Genomic DNA, 14,473 nt, shown 5'->3' with positions numbered 1-14,473 from the left:
TCTTGTGATTACTTGGCTTTGCTCTAAAGCGAAAATGCATTGGAATTTACCCAGGTAGTGTATGTGTGCATCTGAATATAATATATATATCTATATATTTTATGAAAATGTGTCTGACATTTTTCTGTTGTAAAGCATCTGTTCATATTTGTTCTTCTTGCGTTACATTTGGACTTGTTGCTGAATCTACTGTTGTTTCTGTATTCTGTGCTTCACGTTGGGTGATCTGGATTTTTAAACAAAAAAATGACAAATAAATCAGGTATCAATTGGGTTATTTTTTATCTATGGTTTTAATCATGCATTTAATTATAGTATTCTAGTAGCTACCTTCAACATTAGGTATTAGAACCAAATATTTTACTGTGCATGCTCTTTGAAGGCTTGCAGTCATTTTGCTAACAATAAAGATATGAGAATCAGTCTGATATACACTATCAATTTCATGGTTTCCTGAGCAGATTTGACTAACTTGTTAAAAATTATTATTATATTATTAGAACAAATCAACATGAATGATTGGACAAGGAGAATGGCTTTAAAAAGTCATGCTTATTATAAAGTTAAAAGATTCAAATATGAGCCTCCCGAGTGGCGCAGTGGTCTAAGGCTGTGCCACTAGAGATTCTGGGTTCGAGTCCAGGCTCTGTTGCAGCCGGGAGACCCATGGGGCGGTGGTGCACAATTGGCCCAGCTGCGTCCGGGTTAGTGGAGGGTTTGGCCGGCAGGGATGTCCTTGTCCCTTTGCGCACAAGCGACTCCTGTGGCAGGCCGGGCGCAATGCACACTGACACAGTCGCCAGGTGTACGGTGTTTCCTCCAACACATTGGTGCGGCTGACTTCCGGGTTAAGCGGGCACTGTGTCAAGAAGCAGTGCGGCTTGGTTTGGTTGTGTTTCGGACGACGCACGACCTTCGCCTCTCCCGAGTCCGTAACGGGAGTTGCAGCGATGAGATAAGACTGTAACTACCAATTGAATACCACGAAAATTGGGGAGAATTTTTTGGGGGAAGACATGTTTCAAGTCTTCCCACAGTGATTGAGGTAATGATAATGAGTGCGTCTAAAATTGCACCCTATATAGTGCACTACTTTTAAACAGGCACCCTATATAGTGCACTACTTTTAATCATGACCCATAGGGATCTGGTCAAAAGTAGTGCACCAAATAGGGAATGAGTGCCATTTGGGATTTTTTGTTGAAGCTGTATGGCTTAGTGTTAGTGGATTAAAAGAACATTCATGCACTATATTGTTTGTATGCTGGAGAAATGTGACAGCAAGGATGGAAAGCAACTGTGGTCATTCCTCTTAGCAAATTATCATTGATCGTCTTCTTCATCAAATGCCACCCCGGTTGCTTGACGCTTTCTGAAAAAGGTCAGAAAAACATAAATAATAGTGAACTTGTCTCTTTACATTATTTGCATGCAGATGCATGTAAATACAATATGTAAAGACCGTCTGTTCGCTACGTCCCAAATGCCACCCTCTTCCAGTTATAGTGCACTACTTTTGACCAGGGGTCAGCCTTTTAAACTAGTGGACTATTTTGGATCAAAGGCATATCCCTTTATAGTGCACAACTTTTAAGCTGAGACCTATGGGCCCTGATAAAAAAAAATAGTACACTATATATGAGATATGGAGCCATTTGGGACAGCCACTGTCCTGATCTCAATGAGAAGGTGATGTATAGGTGATGAACCTCTTAGTTCCTGGGTTGATGAGAGAATCTCCTGGGAGACGCTTCTTGACTATAGTTTGGCCACTCTGCTGGTGTCTCCTTGGCTCAAAGTCTGAAAGAGCAAGAGTAGCATTTACTACACATCATCGTTCCTAATACATCTCTATGAGGATGAGCTATGAGGATAGCTCATCCTCCCTCATACGTTAGAGGATGAGCTATGTTCTATTGTAATTTATCAAGGCAACTAAAAATACATGTCTACAGAAAAAAGAAGATGAAGAGAACTTGTCACACAGCACCTGTATTCCGTTTGTGCGGACTCTTCCCAGGACTGAATGAGGCAGGGCCTGCTGGAGAGAACATAGTAACACAACAGAGAACATAAAGACAGTGCGGTAAGAGTACACATGCATTCTGTAACAGCAGTTAGCAAGGCCTTCCCTAGATAGGAAAGAGTACAGTATGTGAGGAGAACTTTGTATGCTGTATAAGAGCTTTGTCCATAACCTCACCAGTATTGTTTAAATGGGTCAGGCTGTCTGCCATTCTAAACAGCAGCTCTCTCAGGACCTCTTTAGCCTCTTGTTCTTTTAGTCTGGACAGAGTCACACTCAGGTCTCCTGGACTGGCCGCTACATAGAGCACTGCATTGGTGTCCTCCACCGATACCGACACACTCCCACTCCCACACGCAGACCTGGAAGAACATAGGAGAGGAGAGGGGAGGAATATGCAAGTATTGTAAAGGCCTGGAAAGTGTAAAGGATCTTGTAAGGATCTCAAGGAGTGCATGAGGTCCTTGGATTAAAATATACTGGGAAATGGGATAAACATACCTGATTTTCAGGATATAATCCTCTGTTGACTTTAAGGCAAACTTCTGTCTCTGAAAATAAATGTGCATGTCATTTTGTTATCATATACAGAGGGGAAATGCCAAAATAATGCAGTAAGAACCTACATATTTTTACAGGATACATACAAACTGGTTCAATGTCTCCTCAGTGAAATCTGTGCTCCACACATCAAAGGCATTTGTCAAGCTGAAAAAGAAAACAAGTATGATGCTAGCTGCATGTGTTACTACACCAATCTTTATTTTACCGGTGAATATTATAGCAATATCTATATGGCACCACTGGCGGCAGCTTTGTTGTTGTTATTGTTGTTAGCACTAACCTGAACACTGCAGCACGAGCTTACTGTGATTCACCCGAGTCGATGAGATCACCTCTCTATTTGAGCAAAACTGTATAATCGCTAACGTATAATAAATAGCTACCTACATGTCCACAACTACTGTAGCTCGCTAGGTCAGTTTACTTTGTTATAACGCATGGTTTCTATCCATACGGAAATGGCTAGATAGCTATCAACACTCACCCAACATTGAATATCCCAGATGTTGTATGCGTGTAGCATATTAGTTTAGATTGGTCTTTTTTATCTACCACGGTGCAATACGATGATTGGGTCAACGGTAGATTTCCATCCATGTTTTGTGTTGGTGTGGGCATGAGCTGATGGTCAGGGAACATCCACTGTGTGTGGTTGCCAGTGGGTGGCTAGTGATACCCCATGTCTATGTAACATTGTGCAACGTTTCGATGCTGAATGTAGCCCCCAGTCGGTGACGTGGCAGTGTCATTCAGGAAGTGTTTGCCAGCCGAATAGCTGCTTCACATGTATGTTTCTAATTTCTTTATCAGAATATATGTTGATCTGCAAACAAATATAGCTTATTGGGATATTATGTGCGTTGTAATTCAATCGAAATACTATAGTTGGAACTGTGTAGCTAGCTAAATGTTCGCCTAGGCGCCTGTTGCTAGCGAAGTAGGGAGGTAAATTATAGCCTGCTAACAGTAACGTTAGTGCTGGTTTTGCTAAATATGTGCGCTAGCTGGAGGCTAGCTTGTTTATGTTGCATGTATCTCAACCAGCAGTTAAATAGTTAGTTAGTTGGCTAGTTAACTAATATTTGATCCAATCCTATGTTACCCGTGTTCATGTTGTTGATGGTGGGCTGTGTTGTCTTGGCATACTAATTGTTGACACTGTCCATATTTGCATATTTGACTGGTGCTTTGGTCCAGTAATATGCAGAACATATTGCGATGGCTTGGAAGTCAAGGACCCGCAGTCTTCAGGTGTTCGACACAGAGCTGAGTGCCGACACAGTGGAGTGGTGCCCCATCCCAGAGTGGCACAACATACTGGCATGTGGAACATATCAACTGCAGAAAGGGCCAGATGCGGTAAGATTGTAGACACTATCGTTAGACAAACAGACATTCAAAGCCAAGATACACTATATATACAAAAGAATGTGGATTCTTCGTGAAATGAGTGGATTCAGCTATTTCAGCCACACCCATTGCTGACACGTGTATAAAATCGAGCACAAAGCCATGCAATCTCCATTTACAAAGTCAGTAGAATGGCCTTACTGAAGAGCTCAGTGACTTTCAATGTGGCACCGTCATAGGATGCCACTATTCCAACAAGTCAGTTTGTCAAATTTCTGGCCGGCTAGAGCTGCCTCGGTCAACTGTAAGTGCTGTTATTGTGACGTGGAAACGTCTAGGAGCAACAACTGCTCAGCCCCGAAATGGTTGGTCACACAATCTCACAGAACGGACCGCTGAAACGTGTAGCACTTAAAAATCCTTGGTTGCAACACTCTTCCCGAGTTCCAAACTGCCTTTGAAAGCAACGTCAGCACAATAACTGTTCGTCGGGAAGCCGAGCAGCCGTACACACAAGCATAAGATCACCATGCGCATTGCCAAGCGTCGGCTGTAGTGGTGCAAAGCTTGACACCATTGGACTCTGGAGCAGTGGGAACGCGTTCTCTGGAGTGATGAATCACGCTTCACCATCTGGCAGTCCGACAGACAAATGTGGGTTTGAAGGATGCCAGTAGAACACTACCTGCCCGAATGCATAGTGCCAACTGTAAAGTTTGGCTAGGCCCCTTAGTTCCAGTAAAGGGAAATCTTAACGCTACAGCATACAATTACATTCAAGTCTGTTCTGTGCTTGGAACTTTGTACTAGTAGTTTGGGGAAGGCCCTTTCCTGTTTCAGCATTACAATGCCCCCGTGCACAAAGTGAGGTCCATACAGAAATGGTTTGTCGAGATTGGTGTGGAAGAACTTGACTGGCTTGCACAGAGCCCTGACCTCAACTTCATCAAACACCTTTGGGATGAATTGGAATGCCGACTGCGAGCCAGGCCTAATCGCCCAACTTTTATTAAAACCTTTTACGGCTAGGGGTTCCGCTAGCGGAACGTTTCGACGACATCCGGTGAAATTGCAGAGCACGAAATTCAAAATAAATTAGAAATATTTAACTTTCATACAATCACAAGTGTAATACACCAAAATACAGCTTAATTTATTGTTAATCCAGCCACCGTGTCAGATTTCAAAAAGGCTTTACGGCAAAAGCAAACCATGCGATTATCTGAGGCCAGCACCCCATCAAACAAACACATGACAATCATATTTCAAACTGCCAGGCGCGACACAAAACTCAGAAATAACTATATAAATTTATACCTTACCTTTGAAGATCTTCTGTTGGCACTCCAATATGTCCCATAAACATCACAAATGGTCCTTTTGTTCGATTAATTCCGTCGTTATAACCCCAAAATGTCCATTAATTTGGCGCGTTTGATTCAGAAAAACACCGGTTCCAACTCGCCCAACATGACTACACATGATCTAATAAATTACCTGTAATCTTGGTCCAAACATTTCAAACAACTTTTCTAATCCAACTTTAGGTATTTTAAAATGTAAATAATAGATAAAATATAAGACGGAATAAACTATATTCAATAGCGGATAAAAGCAAAGTGGAGTGAGTGCCAGGTCGTGCGCCCCAAACACAACAGTACGCTAGACTCGACACTCAGTCTGAACAGCCATACTTCTTCATTACTAAAAAAAAAAACATCAACCGATTTCTAAAGACTGTTGACATCTAGAGGAAGCCCTAGGAACTGCAACCAGATGCCTCAGAAATCTAGATTCCCATGAAAACAGTCAACTAAAAAATAAAAAATCCTAGATGGTTTGTCCTCGGGATTTCGCTTGCCAAATAAGTTATGTTATACTCACAGACATAATTTTAACAGTTTATGAAACTTTAGAGTGTTGTCTATCCAAATCTACCAATTATATTATAATTATACATATCCTAGCTTCTGGGCCTGAGTAGCAGGTAGTTTACTTTGGGCACGCTTTTCATCCGGACGTGAAAATACCGCCCCCTATCCCAAACAGGTAACTTTTCATTTAACCAGGGAGAAACACATTGAGACCTAGGTCTCATTTGCAAATGTGCCCTGGTAACAATACAGGAAAATAAAAGTATACACAACTTAAAACACACAATTAAATAAATAGCAAATATTAAATACACAATAAACAAAACACATTTATCAATATAAGGATCCCTTTCTCCTAAACTGACCCAGAGCCAACAACACATCCAAATGAAGCATTACTTGAAGATTATTCAACATGATAGGGGCCTGGTAGGAAAAGGAAAGGGAAGTCTCCGTCATTAACCAACCCTGTGATCTAATGTTGTAATCCGAGTTTCTATATTTCAACAATGATGTTAAGTAAATTGGTAGTTTGAGCAAGGCTTTATAAACAAAAACAGAATGACGTGTTTTTAGTGATGTCCAACCAACTTTATGTTAAAAGATGCAGTGGTGATTGTCAACTGTCAGATGTTATAAAACTAAGTGTTCTATAATAAATTGTGTCCAAGGGCTTCAAAACACCGGCATCTGCATTCATGTATATAATATCGCCATACACTTCAACAGGAATAAATGTAGACTGAATTGTCTGTTTTCTACTATTTTTAATGAAAGGCAAGCCCTATTCCTATAGAAGAAGCCCAACTTAATTCTTAATTTCTTGACTAACTCGTCAGCATGCTTTTCGTCAATCCAGATGCCCAGATATTTTTAGGCGGGGACACGATCAATGGGGGCACCATCTAACGTACTTATGCAAAAATCATCAGCTACATCATTACATGATTTGGAAAATGTACTTGATTTTACCAGCATTTAGTACCAACTTCAGGTCAACCAAGGCTTTCTGCAAGGTAGTAAAAGCAGATTGAAGAGTCAACAGAGCCTGAGGTGCCGTAGGGGCAGTAGCGTATACAACAGTGTCATCTCCTTACAAATGACAGTTACAGTTTTGTACAAATAGACCAATGCTGTTAATATAAATTGTGAAAAGAACTGAACCAAGAATCAAACCTTGTGGGACACCTTTTGTTACGAGTAGCAATCCTGAGTTAACACCATCAGCAACACACTGTGTTCTGTCTTTTAAATAATTTTCAAACCAGCTACAAGCAACCCGATCTAAGCCAATCTAAGCCATCAGTGCCCAACCTCACTAATGCTCTTGTGGCTGAATGGAAGCAAGTCCTCGCAGTAATGTTCCAACATTTAGTGGAAAGCCTTCCCAGAAGAGTGCAGGATGTTATAGCAGCAAAGGGGGGCCCAACTCCATATTAATGCCCATGATTTTTGGAATGAGATGTTCGACGAGCAGGTGTCCACATACTTTTGGTCTTGTAGTGTATGACTGTATACACCATGATGTATGTCACTGACTGTTTATCAGAAAGTTGTTACTTCTCATACACGTTGGGACTCTGGTGAGTGTGTATAAGGTGGTGTAACAGTTCTCTCATTGTGCAATCATCAGGGACCAGAGGACGCGGCTACTCGGATTGGCCGACTGTACCTGTTCAAGTTTCGTCAACAAGGACCTATGTGTCCGCCCCTCAGTGAGCTGCAGCGGATTGACACACCAGCTATATTAGATATAAAATGGTAAGATGATGCAAACCGCTACAAGCTTCTTTTCAGTTTGGGCTGGTTTCCTTGACACATTAGACCTTGTCCGGAACAAAAAAGCTATTTCAATGGTGATCCTCCACCTGGCCTTGATGATTACTTTGTTGCTATACCTCTATTCTCAGGTGTCATGTGCCAGTGTCAGAGAAGCCTCTGTTGGGCATGGCTACAGCCAGTGGGGAGCTACAGCTGCACAGACTCATAGAGAGTCAGGTGAGATACAGATTAATTCACTGTCGAATATCCATGTCCATTATGTTAAAGAGTGTTTGGGTTAGGGTTGCAAAATTCTAGTAGCTTCCCCAAATACCCTGGTTGTCCAGATATCCTGATTTGCAATATTACTGGAATCAGGATGGAATAAGCACAACATCCGTAATCCTCTAAACAGGATTTCAGAAAAACTAGGGAATTGTGCAACCCTAGCTTTGGGCACTGCTCTTATGGATACGTGTCTCCAGTAGGAAGGCCGGTGTGCTCTGCAGACTGTGACCAGTTTGGGACTGGGACCTGATAAGTTGGCTCTGTCATTAGACTGGTCCACTGGAAGAGGTAACAGGTGAGGATAATGGCTTCATTTGGGATATACTGAACACTGCATGGGAGGTTACTAAAGACCACAGATTGGACAACTAATGTTCTAATCATTGTAAATAAGAATTTGTTCTTAACTGACTTACCTAGTTAAATAAAGATTCAATTATAAAGCATTGCATACATCTATAGTCACATTTCCGTAGTGGCATACAGTTGAACAGAGGCTTTTTTTTTTTTTGATTTCCACACATTTTTATAAATGCAATTCTGCGTCATTTACATGTTAAAATACATAATTTATGCCTCCCGAGTGGCGCAGTCGTCTAAGGCACTGCAGTGCTAGCTGTGCCACTAGAGATCCTGGTTTGAGCATTGCCGCGACCGGGAAACCCATTTGGCCCAGTGTCGTCCGGGTTAGGGGAGGGTCTGGCCGGCAGGGATGTCCTTGTCCCATCGCGCTCTAGCGACTCCTGTGGTGGGCCGGGCGGTTGCACGCTGACAAGGTCGCCAGGTGTACGTTGTTTCCTCCGATATATTGGTGCAGCTGGCTTCCGGGTTAAGCGGGTATTGTGTCAAGAAGCAGTGCGGCTTGGTTGGGTCGTGTTTCGGGGGACGCACAGCTCTCGACCTTTGCCTCTCCATACGGGAGTTGCAGCGATGAGACAAGACTGTAACTACCAATTGGATACTATGAAATTGGGGAGAAAAAGAGGTAAAAAAAAACAGAACAAAAATACATTATTTGTATTTATTTTTATTTTGTGGGGGTAGATCAACTTTAATATCGCAGATTGTAGGTTCTATCAATTTAATTGTTTGCATCAATGCTAATCCCCTTTTATTTTATTTTTAAGCCTTGAGACAATTGAGACATGGATTGTGTATGTGTGTCATTCAGAGGGTGAATGGGCAAGTCAAAAGATTGAAGTGCCTTTGAATGGGGTATGGTAGTAGGTGCCAAGCACACCGGTTTGAGTGTCAAGAAATGCAAAGCTGCTGGGTTTATCACGATCAACAGTTTCCTGTGTATATCAAGAATGGTCCACCACCCGAAGGACATTCGGCCAACTTGACACAACTGTGGGAAAGCATGGACCATCACCCCTGTGGAACGCTTTTGACACCTTGTAGAGTCCATGCCCCGACGAATTGAGGCTATTCTGAGGACATAGGGGGTGCAACTTAATCTTTTTTACACTCTGTGTATATTCTAGGTTGCAGTAGGCTACTAAATAACTTTCCAGTGGCACTGAATGATGAAGATGAAGCCTAGGCTACTTACCGGTGATGGCCGATGCACTCATGCCAAAAGCTTATTTCAAGATAAGCTACTTAGAAAAAGTGTTGTTCGCTCAAAAAGTTGTTGCAACATTTTTTTTGTTGGCTTCTACAGACAGATTAGTCTTCTATTTTCAGCAGTAGGCATTTGCTTTCCGAACTTGAAAGTTTTTCTCGCAATTATATCTTGAAATTTGCGAAAGGCCAACTGACAGCCGCAACCAACCATAGTAGTATAATCCATTCAAGTCAGGACTGGCAGCAATAGCTAGTGTACCCATGAGTTTACCAGTCAAATTGCCAGGCTTAGAGGTTTTCAAAACCCTTCTATGGATTATATGTCTATGGCCACAATGCAACAAGCTGTTCTATATTTGGCGTGCATGCTGCCCAAATTCTGGCCTTCCCGACTTTAAGTGCTTATGATTAATCTTGATCCACAGCAACTTTTTTTTTTTAAGCTATTGATCCTCTGTGGCTAAATTATGCTCTCTGATGTAGTATTTTGAATGGTTTTGTCTGTTCAGACAGGAGTAATATTATTTTAGGAATACATACATATTCCTAATATTCCATTTAAGTCATTTTAATGTTGTCAGTGAAAGAGCAGCGCAATATAATTGTTTAGGATATAGTACTAAGTTCTGTGATTACCTAGGGTTTTCATCCCCGTGGGCCCTGTTTAAAAGTAGTGCACAATGTAGGCAATAGGGTGCCATTTGAGACTCATCCATGGCTTATCCTCTCTTCTTCCCCTCTGCAGTAGTGACGTGCGTGTGGTGTCCAGTGACTCTGCAGGCTGTGTCAACGTCTTGTCCCTGGGGGAGAACAGTCTCACTGCTGTATCACAGTGGAAGGCCCACGACTTTGAAGCCTGGATCTCAGCATTCTCATACTGGGATACTCAGCTTGTCTACTCCGGTAACACTCCCTCTCGAAAACACATCCAGCTAATACAGGCCGCTTAGTGCTCAATACCCTCCTGTCAAGTTCTGTGTTATCCATCCTATTTTCGGTTTATCTGTCTTTGTCTCTGAAACCTAAATGTTTGCCCCTCCTTGTGTGATGATGATGTTTACACGTTGCCTTAATAAGATGGTCAGGGTTGTCATGCTTTTTGAGCAGACGGGATCCTCATGTTCTTTAAAAAGTATTGTGACATGCGTCCTATGTTTTGATCTACCATAGCAGCAAGTTCAGTTGGTGACCTCATGTTTACTGTTGTCTGCGTGCTTGCAGAATAATTTAAACATGACCAAACCTGTCGTGTGTGTGTGTGTGTGTGTGTGTGTGTGTGTGTGTGTGTGTGTGTGTGTGTGTGTGTGTGTGTTGTCTGAATGGAATGCACCTGGCAGGTGGGGATGACTGCAAACTTAAGGGATGGGATCTCAGGATGGGTCCCTCTTCCCCCACATTCACCAGCAAGAGGTGAGCATGTTGACACAATACGCAGTCAAAATGCATTCGCCATTCCCATGGCCAAGTCAGTGGGTGCCTCAGAAACATGTCTTAAATGAACATGTAACCAATACCGTTTTTCCTTTCTTGAAGGCACTCGATGGGTGTATGCAGTGTACACAGTAGCCCACACCGGGAGCGCATTCTAGCCACAGGCAGGTAAATCAACATTGATTTTGATTATTTCAGTCAGGTGTTTATTTTCAAAAGGCCAGGCTGATATTATACTATAATCCTTGTATTCATCAGCTCCCAAAAGCTGAGTAATCTGTTTTTTTTCTATCAACATACTAATTGATGTTACTTACCAGATGTGTGAAGGATCGAACCCTGAGGCCCATACGAACCCTATAGTGCTTGCGTCCGAAATGGCACACTGTTCTCAATGTAGTGCACTACTTTTGACCATAGCCCTTAGGGCTCCTGTTCAAACGTAGTGCACTCTATAGGGAATGATCTGGACTCTGGACAAAAGTAGTGCACTATATAGGGAATAGTGTTCCATTTGAGATGCAGTGAATCATTTGAACTCTCTCCTGTCCTGTAGCTATGACGAGCAGGTGCTCCTGTGGGACGAGAGGAACATGCGTCAGCCTCTCAGTGAGAGTGCTCTGGGTGGCGGAGTGTGGAGACTGAAGTGGCATCCTACCCATGAGCACTTGCTGTTGGCTGCCTGCATGCACAACGACTTCCACATCCTTCACTGCCAGCAAGCTCTGGGTGAGTCTGACTGTCTGGGACGTGATGCTGCTCACATGACGCTTTGCCACAACTACCATGTCTGTCTGGTTGAAGAGCTGGGTTGTATTCACAAGGAAACAACTGAAGCAGGGAGGAGCCTACCTGAATTTGTTCAATAAGAAACACTTGTTTTATTTTTTTATTGCAAAAGTTTTTCTACCCTGTGTTAGTATGAATAAGACCCAAGTTATGTCTTGTCATTTTGTCAAACCTGTAATATTTACTTCTTCCTCTAGAGGGCAGCGGAGGAGCGTGTTCTGTCCTAGCCTCCTATATCCTCCACAATTCCCTGGCCTATGGGGCTGACTGGTCCCAGCTTTCCCTGGAGCAGCCTCCCCCCTGCTCCCCTCTGGAGACCACAGAGTCAAGACAGTCCCAAACAGAGAGCCGTACAGGAGGACACCTAAGGATTCAGTATGAATCTCCCACTGCCAGCTTCGACACCTCCTTGGAGGATGACACAGGACGTTACATACCTGAGAGTTTATCCCCGTCATCTGCTAGCTCTGTGGCAGGCCCACCTGCCTGTCCTAACCCTGCCGTGGACAGCCCTGCAGTGTCCTGCCTGATGGCCAGCTGTTCCTTCTATGACCACATGCTTCATGTGTGGCGCTGGGACTGGACCCCACAGGAGGCAGGCTGCACTGGGACGGCCCTGGGGGAGGGAGAAAGAAGGGCTGTTGGTGAAGGAGATGGTGGCCAGGCAGTAGCACCAGCAAAGTGCACTACACGTAGGGAATAGGGTGCCGATTGGAATGCTGCCGAGGTTTGGAGACATGTTTTTGCTTATTGGCCAAGCCCATTAAATCAGGAGGCAAAGACCGAAGAATGCATATGATATCTCACCATAGCGGTCTCTCACTACTACTAGAGGAATATTCACCTTCAAACAAAAACCACAAATAACATTTTTCAAATTTTTTGAATGTCAATTGTTGCAAAAATGTCAAATGTTTACCTTTCTGTAAACATTATGCTTTCGTTCCAATACTGCACACATGATGCGAAAGCACCTGGCATTTATTCAACCTTTCTTGGATAAAATAGGCCTACTTTGAATCACTTGCAGATATCTGAACTATTTATGATTGTGCAGATCAATATCATTCCACCCTGATTTAATAATGCATTTCAATGAAAAACCAACACCTTTTAGGTCAGTATACATATTGGATCTTAAAGATTCCCTGATAAGTGGGTCATGGATTTGTTACAACTGTTACAATGCAGGAAAAACATTTGTTTAATCCACTTGTACAATTTGTTCTTTCACGTGTATACTTTTTTGAGCAATACATTTGCTGTGTTTGAATCCCCTGGCTTCTATTGTTCTGTTAACACTGATTTTATTGATTTAACCTTTACTTATCCAGGTTCGTCACATTGAGAGAGAATAGATTTTTCAAGCGAGACCTGGTTCAACCAAGAAGGCAGCAGAGAAAAATATTTAGACAAATATCAGACATACTGTAGCAACTTGCAGGCATAGACACACCATACATTTTTGTCGTTGAGTCCCAGTAGTTGGTGTTGGATATGAAAGCGTAGTAAATTAGACAGTGAACGAGAATAACTTGCCTCCAACCAAATTAATTTGAATTTGGAATAATTTAGTGAAAAATCGCAATTTCAGTCTTTATTATTACATTTTGGGAGTTTATGTGCAGTTGTAAATCAAACAATAACACAAAAGTTTTTTTTTTATTTCAATGTATTTAAAAAATAAATAGTGAATCGTACGAGGGTGCCAATATATTTGACCCCAACTGTATCTGTCTGTACAATGATCAGTTGACCATAATGATTTAGCTTTTAACCTGGAGCCATCATGTGTACTGCTCTGGTAAAGAAGACAAAGGTTGTAAAGCAACACAATGTAGCCTAATATACATTTTGTTTTAATTACAATAGCACATGCTAGTGCTTTCAGCATGTACATTCACAATACACCAGGGTCCAGTAACACATGATCAGCTCAGCTGTAGTACATGTTTAGCAACCTATTGACCTCCCAACACACAAAATGGTCCTTGATGCTCAGACAGAGTTTCAGATGGATCAGTCTGTGGGGTCCAGTTATTGTATGAAGTTCTTGGGGTAGAGTTTGAATAACATGTAGGCCTACTACTAACTAAGTATACCATTGTACCCTGAAAATTACACTCCTTCCTCTTTACTACATTGGAGTACAAATACTTCCCTGATGAAACCCTCTCAGAATAAATACTGTTCCTTTTGTCCAGCTGGGAAAGGGCAGTGTGGAGTGCAATAGAGAGTGCGTCATCTGTGGATATGTTGGGGCGGTATGTGAATTGGAGTGGGTCCAGGGTGTCTAGGATGATGGTGTTGATGTGAGCCATGGCAAGCCTTTCAAAGCATTTCATGGCTACAGCTGTGAGTGCTACGGGGCAATAGTCATTTAGGCAGGTTACCTTGGCGTTCTTGGGCACACAGATTATGGTGGTCTACTTGAAACATGTAGGTATTACAGACTGGGTCGGGGAGAGGTTGAAAATGTCAGTGAAGACACACACTTGCTGGTCAGAGTGTGATCACACAGCTGATGCTCTTATGCATGATTCAGTATTGTTCGCCTCGAAGTGAGCATAGAAGGCATTTTACTTGTCTGGTAGGCTTGCATCACTGGGCAGTTCGTGGCTTGGTTTCCCTTTGTAATGCATGATAGTTTGAAAGCCCCGACACATCCGACAGATTCGTAGGATTCGATCTTAGTCCTTTATTGATGCTTTGCCTGTTTGATATTTCAACAGAGGGCGTAGCGGAATGTCTTATAAGTGTCCGAATTAGTGACCCGCTCCTTGAAAGCGGCAGCTTTAGCTCAGTGCGGATGTTGCAGCCT

At 42.5% G+C, this 14,473-nt stretch overlaps 2 protein-coding genes across 4 annotated transcripts; one reads left to right on the top strand and one right to left on the bottom strand.

Moving 5' to 3' along the window:
• Window positions 1–277: 277 nt before the first annotated feature.
• On the bottom strand, window positions 278–3,284 carry LOC139411171 (protein PAXX-like). Of its 2 annotated transcripts, none has more exons than XM_071157085.1 (7): window positions 3,075–3,284; window positions 2,674–2,734; window positions 2,528–2,577; window positions 2,204–2,388; window positions 1,991–2,038; window positions 1,710–1,800; window positions 278–1,372 (listed from the first exon to the last, which is right to left on the bottom strand). In XM_071157085.1, exons 1-7 carry the CDS (start codon window positions 3,227–3,229, stop codon window positions 1,324–1,326), a joined length of 639 nt encoding a protein of 212 aa, XP_071013186.1. In that variant the 5' UTR covers window positions 3,230–3,284; the 3' UTR covers window positions 278–1,323. The 2 variants fall into 2 exon arrangements, with proteins under 2 accessions (XP_071013186.1, XP_071013185.1); XM_071157084.1 differs by having other exon boundaries at window positions 1,991–2,041; window positions 3,075–3,280.
• Window positions 3,285–3,309: 25 nt separating this feature from the next.
• Window positions 3,310–13,882, top strand: LOC139411165 (diphthamide biosynthesis 7). 2 transcript variants are annotated; one of them, XM_071157072.1, is made up of 10 exons: window positions 3,310–3,376; window positions 3,788–3,949; window positions 7,448–7,575; window positions 7,725–7,812; window positions 8,064–8,158; window positions 10,178–10,335; window positions 10,770–10,842; window positions 10,966–11,031; window positions 11,420–11,592; window positions 11,850–13,882. In XM_071157072.1, the coding sequence occupies exons 2-10, from the start codon at window positions 3,809–3,811 to the stop codon at window positions 12,353–12,355; spliced, it is 1,428 nt and encodes a 475-aa protein (XP_071013173.1). In that variant the 5' UTR covers window positions 3,310–3,376; window positions 3,788–3,808; the 3' UTR covers window positions 12,356–13,882. The 2 variants fall into 2 exon arrangements, with proteins under 2 accessions (XP_071013173.1, XP_071013174.1); XM_071157073.1 differs by lacking the exon at window positions 3,310–3,376 and having other exon boundaries at window positions 3,655–3,949.
• Window positions 13,883–14,473: the final 591 nt, after the last annotated feature.

Source organism: Oncorhynchus clarkii, chromosome 6 (assembly GCF_045791955.1).
Source record: "Oncorhynchus clarkii lewisi isolate Uvic-CL-2024 chromosome 6, UVic_Ocla_1.0, whole genome shotgun sequence".
NCBI lineage: Eukaryota > Metazoa > Chordata > Actinopteri > Salmoniformes > Salmonidae > Oncorhynchus > Oncorhynchus clarkii.
The sequence above is the reverse complement of the archived record's forward strand: the minus strand, read 5'-3'. Positions and strand labels throughout refer to the sequence as shown.

Coding starts and splice junctions, on each gene's coding strand:
- LOC139411165 (XM_071157072.1), top strand. CDS start 3,809: ATGGCTTGGAAGTCAAGGACCCGCAGTCTTCAGGTGTTCGACACAGAG. Junction 3,950..7,447: donor TGCAGAAAGGGCCAGATGCG/GTAAGATTGTAG, acceptor TGCAATCATCAG/GGACCAGAGGACGCGGCTAC. Junction 11,032..11,419: donor CGCATTCTAGCCACAGGCAG/GTAAATCAACAT, acceptor CCTGTCCTGTAG/CTATGACGAGCAGGTGCTCC.
- LOC139411171 (XM_071157084.1), bottom strand. CDS start 3,229: ATGTTCCCTGACCATCAGCTCATGCCCACACCAACACAAAACATGGAT. Junction 2,042..2,203: donor GACCCATTTAAACAATACTG/GTGAGGTTATGG, acceptor TGTTCTCTCCAG/CAGGCCCTGCCTCATTCAGT. Junction 1,801..1,990: donor TCCGCACAAACGGAATACAG/GTGCTGTGTGAC, acceptor TTGCTCTTTCAG/ACTTTGAGCCAAGGAGACAC.